Source organism: Oryctolagus cuniculus, chromosome 10, assembly GCF_964237555.1.
Source record: "Oryctolagus cuniculus chromosome 10, mOryCun1.1, whole genome shotgun sequence".
NCBI classification, from domain to species: domain Eukaryota; kingdom Metazoa; phylum Chordata; class Mammalia; order Lagomorpha; family Leporidae; genus Oryctolagus; species Oryctolagus cuniculus.
The window spans coordinates 99,224,801-99,244,833 of record NC_091441.1 but is presented as its reverse complement, the minus strand read 5'-3'; the positions used below and the strand labels follow the sequence as shown (position 1 = coordinate 99,244,833).

The window sequence follows — 20,033 nt, the reverse complement described above, 5'->3', positions numbered from 1 at the left end:
ACAACAATCCACCAGGTGTAGGCCAGGCTGAAGTCATAATCCATTTACTCTATCCTGGGAACTGGTGTCGTGGCACAGTGGGTTAAGCTGCTGCATGTGACGCCTGCGTCCCATATTGGAGCACTAGTTTGAGCCCTTCTCCTCAACTTCTAATCCAACTAATGGACTGCTAATAGGCCTGAGAGTGCAGAAGATAACCCAAATACTTAGGCCCCCAAGATCCATGTAGGAGACCTGAATGAAGTTCCAGGCTCCTGATTTCAGCCAGGCTCAGCCCCTGCCATTGTTTTCATTTGTGGAGTGAACCAGCAAATGGAAAATCTTTCTCTCTGGCCTGTCCTCTCTCTATCACTCTGCCTTTCAAATAAATAAATCTGTTTTAAAATGTTCTGCATGAAACAAAAATGCATATTTATAAGGTCTGACCTATAGACAATAGTGACAAGAGAAAAGCGAAAATGACTTTATAAATTAATAAAGATATATAATAAAAAATTTTAAGGGAGTGATTTGAACTATGACAGTTTGGTTGTATTGTCCCCTAATGATAAACCATTTGTTCAGTCAGTTGTCTGTGGATAATTTGTGCTTTCTGAGATTTTTAGAAGGGTAGAGGTGCCATTCCTACGTATATAGTCTTGGACCTGATGTGGAATCTTGTTTTGTTTTCATATTTTGTTAAATGTTTATAGCATTATTAGTATTATTCAGAATAACCAAGAAGTGGAAAGAGCTCAAATGTCAACTGATGAATGGACAAACAAAATTGGTATATCTATACAATGAAATGTCTGGGAATAAAAAAATATTAAAATTATAAATACACTGTGCTAGACACAAAAGACCATATATAATAATTCTATAGGCCAGGGGTAAGAATGGGAAATGACCACTAGATTTCTTTCAGGAGTGATGAAAATGCTCTAAAATTAAATTGTGTAATGGTTGCACTATGCATTTGCTAAAAGTCATTAAACTTTGCTGTTAAAATGGTTGATTTTTATGGTATTCAAATTGTGCCTAGCAAAGTTAGGATTCTTACTCAGCCATTTATCAGCTGAATTGTCATATACCACAGCACCTCTGCTGTGGTAACAAGCAGTCCTCAAATCCTGGTGGCTTAAAACAGTAAACGTTCTTCACTTAAATTGCATGTCAGGGTTATGGGTTGTTTATTGCATTTCTGCTCCACATGACTTTTCATCTTGGAACCCTGGTTGAAGGGAAAGTCTCAGTGGGGCTGTCTTCTCCTGGCTGAGGGAAAATGTGAGACGCTCATTCACACAAACAGTGGCTCTTAAAGCTTCTCTTGACCTGGTGTTAGTCATGTTCTCTCACACTCTATTAATCAGGAAGACATATGGCCAAAATGCACTCCCCTACAGGGAAAAAACACAGCCACCTGAGCATGGCAGAGGTGTGTGCTTGATCCACTGACAGGAAAAGAAAAAAGGAAATGACAAACTAATACCCTTACTTAAGTTTTTCAGTCTCACTAGCCCTCAGTTTTCCTTACGTATAAAATAGAAAGAGAATAGTGCCTATTTCATGGAGTTTATACAGTTATTGGAATCAGTAAGTGAAAACATGTAAAGTAGGACTGGTGCAGGGTTTCGCTGTTTAAGTGTTAGCCACTGCTGCTGCTGTTCTCTCCCTTCCTCCATCTGACAAACCCACATTTCAAGACATCTTGAATGGCATCCTCTTCATGGTTTCTGCTCTTTGTTTTCCTGCTGACCATCTGCCTTTGAAGTTCAGTGGTGAAAATACAGTGCTTTGGGGCTGGGCGATGTGCTTGGCTTTTTATTTACATTGCAAAATGCCTCTTCCCTTCTTCTGGGCTAGTGAAGGTTCCCCTTCCTTTGAAAGTCCTTCAGATAGCTTCCACAGGATAGTTTGTTTCTTTCACTTTTGACAGGTGTTACTTGTTGGATAGATCAATGGATATATAAGGTTTTAAATAAATGTTTTCTATCAAATTGAATTACTTCTCCTTTTCCTTGCAGTGTAAGAGCAGCACTGGTGGGCACCGATCTTCATGTTCATTCTACAAATGCCCAAGGGAAGGTGAGTGGTAGAAGTGGTGATTGTGGTTTTATGTAGTGCAAAGAGCAAAACAAATTTCATATTCTCCTTGGCTTTAAAGAATTTTCATCTCTAAATGAAGCTGATGTGTAAAGCTTTTTTTTTTTTTTTTTTTTTTTTTTTTTTTTTTTTTTTTTGACAGGCAGAGTGGACAGTGAGAGAGAGAGACAGAGAGAAAGGTCTTCCTTTGCCGTTGGTTCACCCTCCAATGGCCGCCGCGGCCGGCGCACCGCGCTGATCTGATGGCAGGAGCCAGGAGCCAGGTGCTTTTCCTGGTCTCCCATGGGGCGCAGGGCCCAAGCACCTGGGCCATCCTCCACTGCACTCCCTGGCCACAGCAGAGGGCTGGCCTGGAAGAGGGGCAACCGGGACAGAATCCGGCGCCCCGACCGGGACTAGAACCCGGTGTGCCGGCGCCGCTAGGCGGAGGATTAGCCTAGTGAGCCGCGGCGCCGGCCTGTAAAGCTTTTGAAAGTGCAGATTGATACCCAACTTCACGTGATGTGTTAGTAAAGATTAGGATCCCAGAATCCCTCCAGAAGATGGAGATGCGATTATGCTCAAGTGGCTGAGTAAGCTGGTGATCAGAGGTCAGTAGTATTGTTATAGAGAATAAATTTCAGATGTCAGGTTGAAATAGAATCTGTAGGGCACCAGGGCTGTTACTGTGGCACAGCAGGTTAAGCTTCCACCTGCAATGCCAGATCTAATGTGGGCGCTGGCCCAGATCCAGCCATTGCCACCATTTGGGGAATGAACCAGTGGTTGGAAGATCAATCTCTCTTGTCTCAATCCTCCTCCTTCCCTCTGTCCTTCCATCTCCCACTCTGTCACTCTTCCTATAACTCTACTTTTCAAATAAATAAAGTAAATCTTAAAAAAAAAAAAAATAGCCAGGGCTGGGTGAGGGTGGGCTGGTAATATGGTGTAACGGGTTAAGCTGCCATCTGCAGTTATAGCAACCCATATGAGCACTGGTTCAAGTCCTGGCTGCTTACTTCCAACCCAGCTCCCTGTTAATGTGCCTGGGAAAGCAGCAGAAGATGGCCCAAGTGCTTGAGTCCCTGCATCTATGTAGGGTGAAGCTCCTGGCTTCTGGCTTCAGCCTAGCCCAGCTCCAGCTGGTGGCCATTTGGAGAGTGAACCAGTGGATGGAAGATCTTTGTCTGTTTCTCCCTTTCTCTCTCTGTAATTCTTTCAAACAGATAAATAATTTTTTTTTAAGAAAAAAGTCTGTATGATATCTGTTTATATGACAAACTACACTCATTCACACTTCTTTGAAGTTACTGGGAATTGTTTGCTGTATTATTTTCTCATTTATATTCCATGTAAGCATTTCAGAATCTGCTACGAAAAAAATAATTAAAATAACAATAAAAATGGGTCCACAGCAGATTAAGCCTTTGCCTGGGATGTCAGAATCCTATTTAGATTTTGGTTTGTATCCTGGCTGCTCTGCTTAGATCCAGCTCCCTGCTAATGCACCTGGGAATGCACCAGATGATGGCCCAAGGACTTGGACCCCTGCCTCCCATGGTGGGAGATCTAGATCGAGTTCCTGGCTCTCAGCTTTCCCCTGCCCCAACCCTGGCTGTCACACTTATTTGGGGAGTGAACCAGCGGATGGAAAAATCTCTTTTTCTCTGTCTCTCCTTCTGTCTCTGTAACTCTGCCTTTCAATAGATAAATCTTTAAAAAGTAATAGCAGTAAAAATCTAAGCAAAAGAAAATAATTAAGATTGGAGGATTGGCTGGCACCGCAGCTCAATAGGCTAATCCTCTGCCTGCGGAGCCGGCACACTGCGTTCTAGTCCCAGTCAGGGCGCCGGATTCTGTCCCGGTTGCCCCTCTTCCAGGCCAGCTCTCTGCTGTGGCCTGGGAGTGCAGTGGAGAATGGCCCAAGTACTTGGGTTCTGCACCCCATGGGAGACCAGGAGAAGCACCTGGCTCCTGCCATCGGATCAGTGCGGTGCGTGGTGGCCACTGGAGGGTGAACCAACGGCAAAGGAAGACCTTTCTCTCTGTCTATCTCTCTCACTGTCAACTCTGCCTGACCAAAAAAAAAAAAAAAAAAAAAAAAAAAGATTGAAGGATCATAGAGAAATCAAGCACTTTACTTTTTTAATTAACTTTTTGATTGACGCAATCACTCTACATGTTTATGGAGTGCAATTCAACACACATATATGATGTGATGTGAAAGCACAGAACTTGAAGTAAATTTCTTCAGAGAAGCTTTATGTAGACTTTGAAGAGTCTAGGAAAGGCATCTCAAGGTAATCCTATAGCAGTTACTGACAGTATGTGCCTGTTTCAGATATCCCCCAGGAAAGCCAGGGCATGACCATGGAATATAGTTTGGTACAGAATTCAAGCAGCCTTCTGAAGGACATGTTCTAAGGTTAAAATCCAGTGTACTTTTGTGCTGCTGTTCGGCATACCAGTTAAGACACCAGTTGTGATGCCTGTATCCTATATTAGAGTGTTTCATTTTGAATCCAGATTCCACTCCTGAATCTGGCTTCCTTCTACTATGTACCTTGGGAGGTAACAAGTGGTGGTTGAAGTACAAAGGTCCCTGCTTCTAATCTGGGAGACCCTGATTGAATTTCTGGGCTCTCAACTTCAGCCTGGCAGAGCCCTAGTTGTTGCAGGTCTTTAGGAAGTGAACCAGGGGCCAATGCTGTGGTGCAGCAAGTTAATGCCCAGGCCTGAAGCACCAGCATCCCATATGAGTGCCTGTTCAAGTCCTGGCTGCTCCACTTCTGATCCAGCTCTCTGCTATGGCTTGGGAAAGCAGTAGAAGATGGCCCAAGTCCTTGGGTCCCTGCACCCACGTGGGAGACCCAGAAGAAGCTCCTGGCTTCGGATCGGCACAGCTCCAGCCGTTGCAGCCAATTGGGGAGTGAACCATCGGATGGAAGACCACTCTTTCTCATTGCCTCTCTTCTCTCTGTGTAACTCTGATGTTCAAATATAATAAATAAATCTTAAAAAAAAAAAAAAAGAGGGGCCAGCGCCATGGCCCACTCAGTTAATCCTCCGCCTACAGCGCCAACATCCCATTTGGCACTGGTTCTAGTCCCGGTTACTCCTCGACCAGTCCAGCTCTCTTGCTGTGCCCTAGGAAAGCAGTGGAGGATGCCCAAGTGCTTGGGCCCCTGTACCCGCATGGGAGACCAGGAGGAAGCACCTGGCTCCTGGCTTCGTATCAGTGTAGCTCCAGCCATTGCGGCCATTTGTGGGGGGAACTAATGGAGGGAAGACCTTTCTCTCTCTCATTCTCCCTCACTGTCTGTAACTCTACCTGTCAAATAAATAAAAATCTTAAAAAAAGAAAAGTAAATCTTTAACAACAAAAAAAAAGTGAACCAGTGGATGGACAATCTCTCCATCTCTCCCTCTCTGCTTTTCAAATAAAACATTTTTTAAAAGATTTATTTATTTATTTGAAAAGCAAAGTTACAGAGAGGCAGAGGCAGAAAGAAGTCTTCCATCTGCTGGTTCACTCCCCAGATGGCCACAATGGCGGGAGCTGGGCCGATCTGAAGCCAGGAGAAAGGAGCTTCTTCCAGTTTTTCCTTGTGGGTGCAGGGGCCCAAAAACTTGGACCATCTTCTATTGCTTTCCCAGGCCATAGCAGAGAGCTGGATCAGAAGTGGAGCAGCCGGGAATCGAACTGGTACCCACATGGGATGCTGGCACTGCAGGCAGAGGTTTTACCTGTATGCCACAGCACCCGCCCTATAAAATATTTATTTAAAAAATTTAATAAATAAAATTTTTGATATGCCTTCAGAGTTTTTATTTATTTACTTTATTTATTGGTAAGGCAGAGTTACAGAGAGAATAGGAGAGATGGAGAAAGAGAGCATCCATCCATTAGTTCACTTCCCAAATGGCTGCAACAGTCAGGGTGAAAACCAGGAGCCTGGAACTCCAGCTGGTCTCCTACATGAGTGACAGGAGTCTGTGTACTTGGACATCTGCTGCTGCTTTCCATGTCCATTTTCAGGGAGCTGGATTGGAAGTGGAGCAGCTGCATCTCACACTCTGATATGGGATTTTGGTGTTAGAAAGCAGTGGTTTAGCCGGCGCCGCGGCTTACTAGGCTAATCCTCCGCCTTACGGCGCCGGCACACCGGGTTCTAGCCCCAGTCGGGGCACCAGATTCTGTCCCGGTTGCCCCTCTTCCAGGCCAGCTCTCTGCCGTGGCCAGGGAGTGCAGTGGAGGATGGCCCAAGTGCTTAGGCCCTGCACCCCATGGGAGACCAGGAGAAGCACCTGGCTCCTGCCATTGGATCAGTGCGGTGCGCCAGCCGCAGCGCACCGGCCGTGGCAACCATTGGAGGGTGAACCAACAGCAAAAGGAAGACCTTTCTCTCTCTCTCTCTCTCACTGTCCACTCTGCCTGTCAAAAAATTAAAAAAAAAATAAACAGAAAAAGGAGAAGTTGCTATTAAAAAAAAAAAAGAAGAAGAAAGCAAGCAAGCAGTGGCTTAATCTGCTGTACCACAATGCCAGGCCCTAAATGACTTTTTTGTAATGCTTGGTTTTTTGTTTGTTTTGTTGGTTTATTTTGTTTTTGTAATTTATTTGGAAAGCAGAGTGACAGATAGAAATAGAGATCTTCTTATCTGCTGGTTCACTCCCCAAATGCCAAAGGTGTCAGCCTGGAAATCAATCCAGGTTTCCCACATGAGTGACAAGGTCCCAAGTACTCACCATCACCTGTTGCCTCCTGGCGTGGGCATTCATTAGCAGGAAGCTTGATTAGAAGAGGAATATCTGGAACTTGACCCAGGTACTCTGACTTGGAAAACAGGTGGGTGTTGTCTTAGCTGCTGCGCCAAGCGCCACCCTTTATAAGTATTTCTGAGACAGTATTTAAAATATTTGGTGGTAGATAAGGAGGAAGCAAAGTAGCAGTTTTTTTTTTTTTTAAGCCTTCTTGGGATTCTCTGTTTCTGTTCCCCTGATGACAGAATCCAAGCAAGTATTAATAACCTACCCTCAGCCTCAGAAAACATCTATACCAGCCTCATCAGAAAAACAACCCAACCAGCTTGCAAGGCCAGCTGATAAGGAATCCGAATCCAGGAAGCGGGAAGAAGGACAAGAAACACGCTTGGGACATCAAAAGCGAGAAGCAGAAAGGTGTCTGCCTCATTCTCGCAGAGAAGGGCCCACTTTCCGAAGAGACAGAGAAAAGGAACCATGGTCTGGAGACGTACGCCAGGATGGGGAGAGCAAAAGTAAGTGATTTTTCAGGGCATTTGCCAGACATTGACCAAAACTATTGGAGAATAGATAGCCCATGTTGTGGCTAAGAGCCAGCGACTTCCCCATACCATAGAACTGTGCAAAGCCTGATTACACAAACCATTGCTTTCTTTTACCTTTACTGGACTAGTTGAAGGAATCGATGCTCTCCAAATGCAAATTGCTATATAAATACAGTAAGGCATAATTTTAGATTTCTAGGTATCGGCAAAGAAGTGTTTGTCTAGCATTTCTTTATAAATCCAGCCTTGCTAGAGCAGAGTGGTAATAGCAATGAAAAAATGAGTCATGTGCGTGGGACTTCAGACATTCACATGTCTCTTTCCTTGTTCCTCCCATTTGTGTTTGGTTTATTCAGCAATCATGCTAAAACGCATCTATCGTTCCACCCCACCTGAAGTGATAGTGGAAGTGCTAGAACCCTACGTCCGCCTTACTACTGCCAACGTCCGCATCATCAAGAACAGAACCGGCCCCATGGGCCACACTTATGGCTTTATTGACCTTGACTCGCATGCGGTGAGTTTCCACTAGCTTGGAATAGTCTAGGGTAAGGCAACTAAAAGAGGTTTTGACATACTGTTTACCATTTGAATTCTCATGTGCTTCTTGGTATCTTAACTTTCTTTGTTCTCCCCTTTGGGTTTAATTTTCATTCCGGTGAGGTGATTGTTCTTGAAAATCAGAAATGTGTGTGATTCTTCAGGCCATTATTCCTGTAATGGCATTAGTTTTCAACTTAATTTCATGTGAAGAATCTGAGTACTGAACCCTCCAAGGTTATAATGAATTTTTAGATTTCTTAGTTTTTCTTTGTCCATCCATAGATGGTTTTATATTTGATGGTAGCAGGGGATTTCTTCTTTTTCTTCAAAGTATTTAATAGTTTCTTGTGGCTTGAGTTTTTAGTTTTAAGGCCCTTTTCTATGGAAATGATATAAATGTAGTAATGGTAGTTATTGATATGTCTTAGATTTCATGCTCAAATTTCACAAGAAACTTTGTAAACAGAATCTGATATGTTGACAGTTGCAGCCCAAAAGAGGATTTGAGTTTCTGAAGTTTATCTCAGAAGCTGACATCTACTGTGATCGTTGTTCTGATCAGTCCTTCATCAAGAGTTGGTCTTTTTTTTTTCTTATTTATTTGAAAGGCAGATACAGAGGGACATACACATACACACACACACACACATACATACATACATACATACACACACACACGTAGAGAGAAAGAGATCTTCCATCTTCTGATTCACTCCCCCAAATGGCTACAATGGTGGGGGGCTGGGCCAGGCCAAAGCCAGGAGCCAGGAACTTCATCCAGGTCTCCCTGTGCAAGGACCCAAGTGCTTAGGCCATGTTCCACTGCTTTCCCAGGTGCAAAGCAGGGAGCTAGATCAGAAATGAAGCATCTGGGACTCGACCTAGTGCTCACATGGGATGCAGGTGTTATAAGCATCAGCCTGACCCGTGGTATCAGTGCCTGCCCCTTCCCCACCCCCTGCCTTTTCATTTTTACTATTGCCCTCTTAATGTTAAGATTATGACCAGAACACAATCTTCAATAAATTTATCTTTTAGAAAGAAAAACCGATGTTCTCTTTCAAAGGACACGGGCTTTTCTCTCTTTGGGTTCAAGTGTGCCTTTGGTTCCCTAGGAAGCTCTTCGCGTAGTCAAGATCTTGCAGAACCTTGATCCACCATTTAGCATCGATGGGAAGATGGTAGCTGTAAACCTGGCCACTGGAAAACGAAGGTAAAGGCAGGAAGGTGGAGATCTCTTGTGCTGCCCCTACTTGAATTTCTCCTTTTCCTGGCTAGAGAGACAGATAGGAAGGTATGGTGCCTTCCTAGTGCAGGCTGTTTCCAATATGTGCTCATATGTTTTCTTTTTCTAAATCTTACCCTTCCTGACTCTAAAATTGTTTTTGTTCTTATACAGTATTACTGGATACTTTAGGCTTTTTGCTTGTAACTGCCTAGTATCCTTGGGTCTCATGGTGATAAGTTTTAGATATGCAGAAAAACTTCAGTACTTCCTTTCCCCTTTGAATCGTATAAAAAAATGCTGTCCTGACCTCCCACTTCCCTGATTTTGTTCATTTCCCTATGATCCTGGAGTGGTAACAGAAGATAGCTGCAGCAGCAAGACAGGCTTTAAGAGATGAGGCACATCTTGCTCTAGCAACCTCAGTCACTGTCTTGCTTCAGCAGTTGGCTTTGTAGGACTCCCACTGCTCCTTCCCTCAGGAAAGTGTAAACCGTCCAACCTGCTTGCTGTCTGGCTTGGTTCCTTTCCCTGAGAAATAGAGAAAGGAGAATTTCTCAGTGAGTTTATAGAATTAGACACTCTTCAAGTGCCTTTTGCTAACAGACACTTGACATGTATGTTTGTTGCAGAAATGATTCTGGAGACCATTCTGACCACATGCACTACTATCAGGTAGGCTTTAACAGGTGGGGAGTACACTACTAATATCCTCAGGTGACTGAAAGGGTCATCTTCAATTTTCTCTAATGGGTGACTGTTAATGTTAATCATTATTAGATAGTTTCATAATTTCAACTTGCCTTTTTTTGCTAGGGCAAAAAATATTTCCGAGATAGGAGAGGAGGTGGCAGAAATTCAGATTGGTCTACAGATACAAATCGACAGGGACAACAGTGTAAGTGACTCTTGTTTTCTTTCTGTTCTTTTTGTTTGAGTCACTACTCATTACTTGAAATCTTACTGTTCTTAAAAAACAATATTTATGAGTATGTATATAATGTCTACATATGAAGTACTTACAGCAAATGTTAAAAATTGTTAAAGTTTAAAGCTAAAAAAACTCACCTTTTTAAAAAAGAAATCTTTGTAGTCACAAAATTAGCAAGAAGTGCTCTTATCTGGGTGTGCTTATTCGAAGAGATTACCATTTTTGTTTTGTGCCTGTTTATTGTACCATCCTAATTCCTGAGTTGTTCTTAGTGAGTCCCCAGGGAGAGCTTCATTGCACAGGGATTGACATTGGTTCTGGTTTTATTCTCAGCAGCATCATCTGACTGCTACATATATGATTCTGCTACTGGCTACTATTATGACCCTTTGGCAGGAACGTATTATGACCCCACCACCCAGGTGAGTTTTTGGCTTTATTCATGTTTTCAGTGATCCTTTTGAAAAGCACCCATAATTTGTTACTTTGAGGATTTTATTCCCTGGATCCTCTGGATGCTCAGTGCATGAAAAGTGGAAAAATTTAAATCTGTGGAAACTGAATTGTTGCTTATATGGAAAATCAATGCCTTGTGGCATTACAGGTAAGAACAGTGCTGCTCTTAAAAATCTGGATATGTCCTGGCCCCTGGAATGGGTTTTTAGATTGGCATGGGTACTTAGGCTATGAGTATGAGAGCTGTTCTTTCCCTAAAAGGGAACTGAGCTCCTTAGACCTGGAATTGCTGGGAGAATGAAATCTTCTTTAGACTTACTTGTTTCCAACTATATCATAGCAAGAAGTCTATGTGCCCCAGGACCCTGGGTCACCTGAGGAAGAAGAGATCAAGGAAAAGAAATCCACCAGTCAAGGAAAGTCAAGTAGCAAGAAAGAAACATCTAAAAAAGAAGGCAAGGAGAAAAAAGACAGAGGAGTGACAAAGGTAAGGAGACTTGTGAGTCTACTGTCTGTGACCAAAATAATTACAGATTAAAATACAGACATCATGCACAAAGATGTAAAGTTAATTAAGAGGTAGGTGTTTGGCCTAGTAGTGTTTTAAGTTGTTTGCATCTCCCATAGCAGTTTTTAGATTTAGTTCTTGGCTCCCAGTTTCACCTTTCTGACAAAGCTGTGGGTGGTAAAGCAAAGTGACTCAGCTCAGATCCCAACACTGGGGCTGGTGCTGTGGCATAGCAAGTAAAGCTGCTGCCTATAGTGCCAGCATCCCATATGGGTGCTGGTTCGAGTCCTGACTGCTCCACTTCCAGTTCAGCTCCCTGCTAATGAGCTTGGGAAAGCAGCAGAAGATGGCCCCTTGGGCCCCTGCACTCATGTAGGTGACCTGAAAGAAGCTCCTGGCTTCTAGCTTTGGATAGGCCCATCTGCAGCCATCGGAGCCATTTGAGGAGTGAACCAGTGGATGGAAGAGATCTCTCTCTATATATATCTTTCTCTCTCTCTCTCTAACTCTGCCTTTCAAATGAATAAATAAATCTTAAAAAAAAAAAAAATGCCAGGGCCTCTCTGTGGCTCACTTGGTTAATTCTCCGCCTCCCATATGGGTGCCAGGTTCTAGTCCCGGTTGCTCCTCCTCCAGTCCAAATCTCTGCTGTGGCCCAGGAGGACAGTGGAGGATGGGCCAATTACTTGGGCCCCTGCACCAGGAGGAAGCACCTGGCTCCTGGCTTCAGATCAGCACAATGCGCCAGCCGTGACAGCTATTTGGGGAGTGAACCAACAGAAGGAAGACCTTTCTCTCTGTTTTTCTCACTCACTGTCTGTAACTCTACCTGTCGAGTAAATAAATAAAATCTTAAAAAAAAAAAAAATCCCAACACTTCAGAGCCATACATTTGTACTTGTTTACTTTCCCTTTGACTCTATATACACAATTCTGTAAGTGTAATTATAGCAAGGATATTGTTTTGTATTCTTTATTCACTTGTCATTTAATCATTATTTTTATGTTTCTACAATACTCTTTATTATTTTTGGTGCTTCTGTGGTAAAAATTCATTACAACTATACTTTCATTTTCTTCATCATTCGTGCATTCTTTTGTTTCTTTTTTTCTAAGATTTATTTATTTGTTTGTTTGTTTGTTTATCTGAAAGTCAGAGTTACACAGAGAGAAGAAAGGCAGAGAGAGGTCTTCCGTCTACTGGTTCACTCCCCAAATGGAGCTGTGTCAATCTGAAGCTAGGAGCCAGGAACTGGGGCCCAAGGACTTGGACCATCTTGTACTGCTTTCCCAGGCCATAGCAGAGAGCTGGATCGGAAGTGGAGCAGCCAAGTCTCGAACCGGCACCTATATGGGATGTTGGCGCTTCAGGCCAGGGCATTAACCTGTTGTGCCACAGCACCGGCCCCTGCTTCCTTTTTTCTAATCTTGTGTTGTCATACAGTATAGCATTTAGCATTTTATTTCACATTTTTTGTGTGTATGTGTACTAGAAACTTTTTATTTAAGGTACTCAAACTTCATGCATTTCATATACACAAATTTAGGAACATAGTGATTGTTCCCCCACTACCCTTGTTTCACTTTTATAAATCACTGTTTTAGAATGAATTTTCAGAATCAGAGATCGTGAGAAGTTTTGTACTATTTACAAAATCAAATTATTTACCAAATAATTATATTGATTTACCCAGGTATCAGTGAAAATGCATGAATTTGCTTGTAGTTTATTTAATAATTTATCTTTTTTTTCTTCTAATGTATCTAGAGATACAGAAAAGAGAAGTGGGAGCATAGGTGTCTGTGTATATCTTTAAAACTTAAAATTGGGGCCAGAGTTGTGGCACAGCAGGTTAAACCACTTCGTGGGATGCTTGCATCCCATACTGGAGTGCCATTCTGAGTCACAGCTACTCCAGCTTCCTGTTAATGTGTCCTGTGAGGCAGCAGATGATGCTTCGGCCCTGCTACCCAAATGGGAAACCCAGATAAAGTTCCAGGCTCCTTGCTTCAGGCTGGCCAAACGCTGGCTGTTGTGGGCATATTGGAAAGTAAACCAGCAAATGGAAGATTCTTTGTGTGTCTTTCTCTCTTTGTCACTCTGCTTTTCAAGTAGCTGGAAATAAAATAATAATTGAGGAGCTGATGCTGTGACATAGCAGGTAAAGCTGCTCTCTGTAGTGCCAGCATCTCATATAGGCACTGGCTTGAGTCCTGGCTGCTCCTCTTCCAATCCAGCTCTTGTCTGTGGCCTAAGAAAGCAGTAGAAGATGGTCCAAGTCCGTGGGTCCCTGCATCTGTGTGGGAAACCCAGGCAAAGCTCCAGGCTCCTGGCTTCAAATTGGCACAGCTCCAGCCGTTGCAGCCATTTGAAGACCTCTCTTTCTGTGTGTGCCTCTGCCTCTCTGTAACTCTGTCTTTCAAATAAATAAACCGGCTGGCACCACGGCTCAATAGACTAATCCTCCGCCTGCGGCGCCGGCATACTGCGTTCTAATCCCAGTCGCTCCTCTTCCTGGCCAGCTCTCTGCTGTGGCCTGGGAGTGCAGTGGAGGATGGCCCAGGTCCTTGGGCCCTGCACCCGAATGGGAGACCAGGAGAAGCACCTGGCTTCTGCCTTTGGATCAGTGTGGTGCACCGGCCGCAGTGAGCCAGCCGCGGCAGCCATTGGGAGGTGACCCAACGGCAAAGGAAGACCTTTCTCTCTGTCTCTCTCACTGTCCACTCTGCCTGTCAAAATAATAATAATAATAATAATTATTATTATTATTATAAGTAAACCTTTAAAAAAGAAAGGAAAAAAAAAAAAAAGAGGGCTGGCACTGTGACTCAGTAGGTTAATCCTCTGCCTGTGGTGCTGGTATTCCATATGGGTGCCAGTTCTGGTCCTGGCTGCTCCTCTTCAGATCCAGCTCTCTTCTAGCCTGGGAAGGCAGTGGAGGATGGCCCAGATGCTTGGGCCCCTGGACCCTTGTGGGAGACCCGGGAGCTCCTGGCTTCAAATCAGCCTAGCTTGGGCTGTTGTGGCCATTTGGAGAGTGAACAAGTAGATGGAAGACCTCTCTCTCTGTCTCTCCCTCTCACTGTCTGTAACTCTGTCTCTCAAATAAATAAAATCTTAAAAAAAAAAAAAAAATGGAGTCATACTGGCTTGATATTTAGATTCTGCTTCTGCCCCCTTAAATCTTTCTAACTGCATTCCCAACCATTTGTAAAATGAAGGGATTAATGCTGATATAGGTATTTGTAATAATGATTGTAGGAAATAATGTTACATATAAATGCTTCTGTGCCCTGATGTGTAGTAATCATAGAGTACATACTGGGTGGTTTTTTCTTTTAAGGATTTAATTATTTACTTACTTTATTTATTTGAAGGGCAGAGTGATAGGTAAAGACAGAGATCTTCCATCTACGGGTTCACTCTCCAAATGCCTGCACTAGCTGGAGTTGGGCCAGGCCAAAGTCAGGAGCCAGCAATTCATCAAGGTCTTCCAGATGAGTGGCAAGAACTCAGATACTTAGGCCATCACCTGCTGCCTTCCCAGGTGCAAGAGCAGGAAGCTGGATGGGAAGCTGGGGGAATTGAGACATGGGATGGATGCATCCAAAACAGTGGCTTAATGCATTGCACCCTACGGCGCCTCAAGTGTTATGGCTTTTGTTTGTTTAATTTTTATTTTGTTTGTAAGGCAGAGTTACTGAGAGAGAGGGAGATACAGAGGGAGATATCTTCCTTCAGATAGCTTACTCTCTAAATGGCCCCAACAGCCAGGACTGGGCCAGGTAGAAGGCTGGAGCCTGAAACTCCATTCAGGTCTCCCATGTGTGGTTGGGGGGCCGGGCCAAGCACCTGGGCCATCTTTCACTGGTTTTCCCAGGCCATTAGCAGGGAGCTGCATTGGAAGTGGAGCAGCTGAGGCTTAAACTGGCACCCATATGGGATGCCAGCATTGTGGGTGATGGCTTAACCCACTGCACCACAATGCCAACCTTGAGTATTTTGTTTTTAAAGACATTCTATTTCAAAATCACTCTAGCAACATTATAGATCTTTAACAAATTAGGAGATTTGGAAAAATGAACCTAATTACACCAGGATTAGCTCTTAACCCAGTTTTTTATGGACGAATATCATGTAAGAATTAATACTTTGTTTGATCAGTTTCAGGAAAATACCAGTGAGGGGAAGGCCCCCCAAGAAGATGTCTTTAAGAAACCCCTGCCTCCCACTGTGAAGAAAGAAGAGAGTCCTCCTCCAGTAAGGCTGACTGATGCCTGGGCCAGGGCTGGATCTGATTAGGGTGGGAAAGGAATCAGGAAGGCTAATCCCTCACTCTGGTGTCAGTCTTTTAGCTTTTCTGTCTCACAGATAAAGGGTGCCCTTGAGTGTATGCAGGAGGTAGTTTCCTGCCCGCTAATAGGGCTGTTACTGAAGAGTCTGAGGCAGTGATTTTTCTGTTTGCCCTGTGCCATTACCACCTGATTTACCTTCCCCTTTTTGAATCACTAAAGAAGTTCATTTTTCTGTCCTCAGTATTTCCTGCCTTTTGGTGCCACATGGTAGGGGGATCATGTTTTTTAGTTTACCTTTCTGGCCAGAGCAAATGGTGCTAACATTGACTCTCATTTTTTAGATAACCTTGAAGTGATGGTATCTTTCCTTCATGGGTTACAGTACTTGAAGTTAATTTGTCGCTTCTTTGAAACTTTTTAACTCTTGCTATTTTCTGTGTTTCCACTTTCTTTTCCTTCTTGGTGTTCTGTTGCTAGGGTGATTTCTAAGGGAGCTTCAGTGAGCAGGGAACAGGGTTAAGCTGTAGCCATGTTGCTTCCATCTGGAAAATAAGCAGCATGGTCATTAGTCCTGTATTTAACCCAGTTCATAATTCCAACTAAAGACAAACAAGATACCCATATCAGAATATCTAAAACACAGGCCCCAAAATAGAAGTTGAGTTTGATTTTGATCCCTGACCTTCTCCTTCCAGCCTAAGGTGGTAAATCCACTAATCGGCCTCCTCGGTGAATATGGAGGAGACAGTGACTATGAGGAAGAAGAGGAGGAGGAACAGGCCCCTCCCCAGCAGCCCCGCACAGTGCAGCCCCAACAGAGGGAGGAACTGGCCAAGAAGGAGAACGAAGAGGACAAACTCACTGACTGGAATAAACTAGCTTGTCTGCTCTGCAGAAGGCAGTTTCCCAATAAAGAAGTTCTGATCAAACATCAACAGCTGTCAGACCTGCACAAGGTATTAGTGGAAGGGGCCATGATCTTTCAGACTTTGGACTCTTGTCATTTATGGGTGTTACAGGAAATAAAGAAGCTGTATTGTCCTTCCTTAGCCTGTATCATCTCCTGTTCCTGTCATTAAAGCAGTCCAATTCAAGAAAGAATTGCTTTTCCACTTTTGTTCATGAGTTGCTCTGAATTAAGGCTCTTCCCACCTTCAAAGAACATCAATGTATAGATACCAAACAAGTAGCATAGTTGGGGCTGGTACATCAAATACAGAAGATGTACAGGAAGAAAAGAGATTGTGGAGTAGGAAACTCGTTTGCTGGGTTTCTCATCTTAGCTTTGCCATTCGCCTTACAGATGGAGCTCAGATAAGTGTCTTTTCTTCTTTGGCACTTGGTAGTTTTACCTTGGTTCTGTGCAGCTGTGATAGTATACAGTTGATCCCATTCTCCCATGAGTGAATAATTCTGCCATCTCTTCATATAGTAAGTATTGGTCTGAGCTCAGCACAACAGCTTTTCTTGGGGTATCAAACAGACATACATCGATCCTCCCCTGCAGACTTCTCGTTTATATGTACTGACCAAAGAGCCAAATTATGAAAAAATAAATCCCCAAATCAACTCATTTTTCTCAGAGTAATTTATTTGACAGTCCTTCAAGAGCGGATGAGGGGACTAGATTGAGATTTTCTTTCAACACAAAACCTAAAGTCATATAGCTAAAAGCTGAGAAGGTCTGCTTTTGATAAGTAGACTGCTTTTCCCAGCCATACTTGCACAGACTCTGCAAGCTTCTAGGACTTGAGAAGTTCTTTTTTTTTTTTTTTTTTTTTTTTTTTTTTTTTTTTTTTGACAGGCAGAGTGGACAGTGAGAGAGAGAGACAGAGAGAAAGGTCTTCCTTTGCCGTTGGTTCACCCTCCAATGGCCGCCGCGGCCAGCGCGCTGCGGCCGGCGCACCGCGCCGATCCGATGGCAGGAGCCAGGAGCCAGGTGCTTTTCCTGGTCTCCCATGGGGTGCAGGGCCCAAGCACCTGGGCCATCCTCCACTGCACTCCCTGGCCACAGCAGAGGGCTGGCCTGGAAGAGGGGCAACCGGGACAGAATCCGGCGCCCCGACCGGGACTAGAACCCGGTGTGCCGGCGCCGCTAGGCGGAGGATTAGCCTAGTGAGCCGCGGCGCCGGCCTTGAGAAGTTCTTTTTGACAGTCCCTAAACATATTGCCTCTCAAGTCTCTTTGACTTTCTGAGTCATCAGGTTAAAAAATATGAATTCTAGTTGATGACAGTGCTTCTAAAAAGCTGGAGATAAAAATAGTTGTGAAAAGAAAAGAGCCACAGGTCTAGTGAGTCCACAAATTGAACTGGCTCTAAGACAGTGGCCAGTAGATTGGAGAACTTTCCCTTTCCTTGGAGTCATCCAGTACAAAGAACCCCCTCTCCATACAAGAGCTGTTTCAGACTCCGTAAGTTTCATATCTGTGCCTGAGGGCTTGTATCTTAGAGATCCTGGTGCTCCTTTTCATGTTTCTCTGGACCCTGGAAAGAGTGACTAGTGTTAGGGGTTGGTAGATTGGGCAGCAGAGGTAGGCAGAGAGTTTAGGCATTTAGTTTTCCTCCCTGGTACCCTCATCCCCTCTCTCTTTTGTTTATTTATTTATTTTTTTCCTTCTTAAAGAATAAACCATACTTTTGTCTTTGATATTTTGGAAAAAAACAATGAAATTTCATTCTTGTGCCACGTTGTTCAACTAATCTTTGTGATGAGCCTGCATTAGAATCTGAGTTACCAATGGTGAAACTAAGGCCAGACAAGTTAGGGATTGTTGCTTGTGGGATACAGTGGTGATTTGGAAGACACAATCAAAAGAACCACAGTCCTAAGGGGACCATCAAGAAGGCCTAGAAGCATTTCTGGGACCATTTTTTCTAGACTGTGCTCATAGAATTCCCTCTCTTCTCAGCAAAACCTGGAAATCCACCGGAAGATTAAACAGTCTGAACAGGAGCTAGCCTATCTGGAGAGGAGAGAACGGGAGGTAAACTTTGGTGAACTGTTACTCTCCTTACCCCAACTCTTTTTGCTTTCTGTTGTAAACTTAATAGACTGTGCTGATCCCTCCCTATAAGATGACAGAGAATGAAGAGGCAAAAAGAAAAAAAGATGATATATACGTTTGTCAAAACTCATCCAATTCTACGATAAAATGAGTACATTTTATCTTTTACAGATTATACCTCAGTAAAATTGATTTTTTTTCCTAAGATTTATCGATTGGTTGATTTAAAAGACAAATTGATAATGACGGAGAGACAGAGAGAAAACTTCTCTTCTACTAATGTTCGTTCTTCAAATACCCAACATATCCAGTGCTGGGCCAGGCCAAAGCCAGGAACTGGGAACTCCATCTGGGTCTCCCACATGGGTAGCAGGAACCTAAGTACTTCAACCTGTTTCCCCTGCCTTCTCAGGCACATCAGTAGAAAGCTGGATCAGAAGCGAAGATCTCAGACCAGCATTCCATTATGGCATACAGGCATCTCAAGTCATGGAATAGCCACTGTACCACAACACCCTTCACAAAGCTGATATCTTAAGTCAGTGGAACAAAATGAAAGAGTATCAGTTAGGGCTGCTAAAATAGCATCATTTATTGGTGAAGGCTAAGTTGGAGGAAGCATCTTAGTGTGAGAGCCAAATGAACTTGCTATCTAGACCACACAATTAAGCAGACTTGCCTACCCAGTCACAGACTTCACCAGACCAGGACAGATCTTCTATGATAGTTAGGAATCTACCTTGTTGCAGCAGTAAAGACACCACTCGGGGATGCCCACATTCCATACTGAGTTGCCTGGGTTTGGGTCTTGTCTCTGCATTCACTTCCAGCTTCTTAATGCTCATCCTGGGAAACAGCAGTAATGGCTCAAGTACTTGGGTCTCTGGTCCATGCCACCCATGTCCGAAACTTGTGTTGAGTTTAGCTCCTGGCTTTGAGCTGCCTCAGCTGTGGACATTGTAGGCATTTTGGGGGAGTGAACCAGAGGATAGGAGTTCTCTCTGTCTCTCTACTTCTTAAATACATATATATTTTAGTTTACCTATGAAGTCCCATTAGAGTTCAACTGCTAATCAGAAAGGAAAAAAAAGCTGAGTCAGCCACACCAGCTTATTTCCAGATTTATGAACAGAAGTCACTGCTTTCTCTAGAACAGTGTGTGAAGGTACAAAATATTCTGGGAGTTCCAAGTTGAGCTCCTTCACATTAGAAGAAATACCAGGAGTAGAATAAGACTTCCCCCCTCCCCAGCCCCATCAGATGGAAATTTCAAGTCTACTCTTCTGCTCACCAACAGGGAAGATTTAAAGAAAGAGGAAATGATCGCAGGGAAAAGCTCCAATCTTTTGACTCTCCAGAAAGGAAACGAATTAAATACTCCAGGGAAACTGACAGGTAAGCCAGACACTCTCCATTTGACGTTGGTCTCAAGACCAAATGATAAAACTATCTGCTTCCCCAAAAGTACTGCTGTTTTTTTCTTAGGGAAGTGAGGGTATCAGAGCAAGTTTTGTCTGAATTCCCAGCCTTTTGATCACCTGCCTTTCCACGATGAATGCCTGTGTTTTCAAGGAAAGTTGGTTGGTTGGTTCAGGTGCTCAAAGCCAGGACTGGAGTGGCCACAGTCAGTAATGCTGCAGCCTCTTCATGGGTCTAGTAAAAATGTCACATTCTTGGGCTGTTTCTCAATGGAAC

At 43.6% G+C, this 20,033-nt stretch overlaps 1 protein-coding gene and 1 long non-coding RNA gene across 13 annotated transcripts in view; one reads left to right on the top strand and one right to left on the bottom strand.

The window, feature by feature from the left end:
- RBM6 (RNA binding motif protein 6) overlaps window positions 1–20,033 on the top strand; it is a 116,716-nt gene that overhangs the window by 91,013 nt on the left and 5,670 nt on the right. For 6 of the 12 annotated variants that reach the window (XM_070050797.1, XM_002713207.5, XM_008260672.4 and 3 more), the window contains 12 exons: window positions 2,007–2,067; window positions 7,074–7,343; window positions 7,730–7,890; window positions 9,032–9,129; window positions 9,774–9,816; window positions 9,958–10,039; window positions 10,409–10,494; window positions 10,869–11,015; window positions 15,202–15,297; window positions 16,028–16,288; window positions 18,243–18,317; window positions 19,636–19,733. In XM_070050797.1, coding sequence (XP_069906898.1) covers window positions 2,007–2,067; window positions 7,074–7,343; window positions 7,730–7,890; window positions 9,032–9,129; window positions 9,774–9,816; window positions 9,958–10,039; window positions 10,409–10,494; window positions 10,869–11,015; window positions 15,202–15,297; window positions 16,028–16,288; window positions 18,243–18,317; window positions 19,636–19,733 — 1,478 coding nt within the window. Of the gene's footprint in view, window positions 1–2,006; window positions 2,068–7,073; window positions 7,344–7,729; window positions 7,891–9,031; window positions 9,130–9,773; window positions 9,817–9,957; window positions 10,040–10,405; window positions 10,495–10,868; window positions 11,016–15,201; window positions 15,298–16,027; window positions 16,289–18,242; window positions 18,318–19,635; window positions 19,734–20,033 lie in introns of all 12 variants that reach the window. The other 6 variants (XM_008260671.4, XM_008260670.4, XM_070050791.1 and 3 more) reach the window with 1 other exon arrangement.
- On the bottom strand, window positions 14,430–18,448 carry LOC138844098 (uncharacterized). The gene is made up of 2 exons (XR_011379529.1): window positions 17,466–18,448; window positions 14,430–17,080 (listed from the first exon to the last, which is right to left on the bottom strand). It is a non-coding gene; the product is annotated as an uncharacterized lncRNA (long non-coding RNA).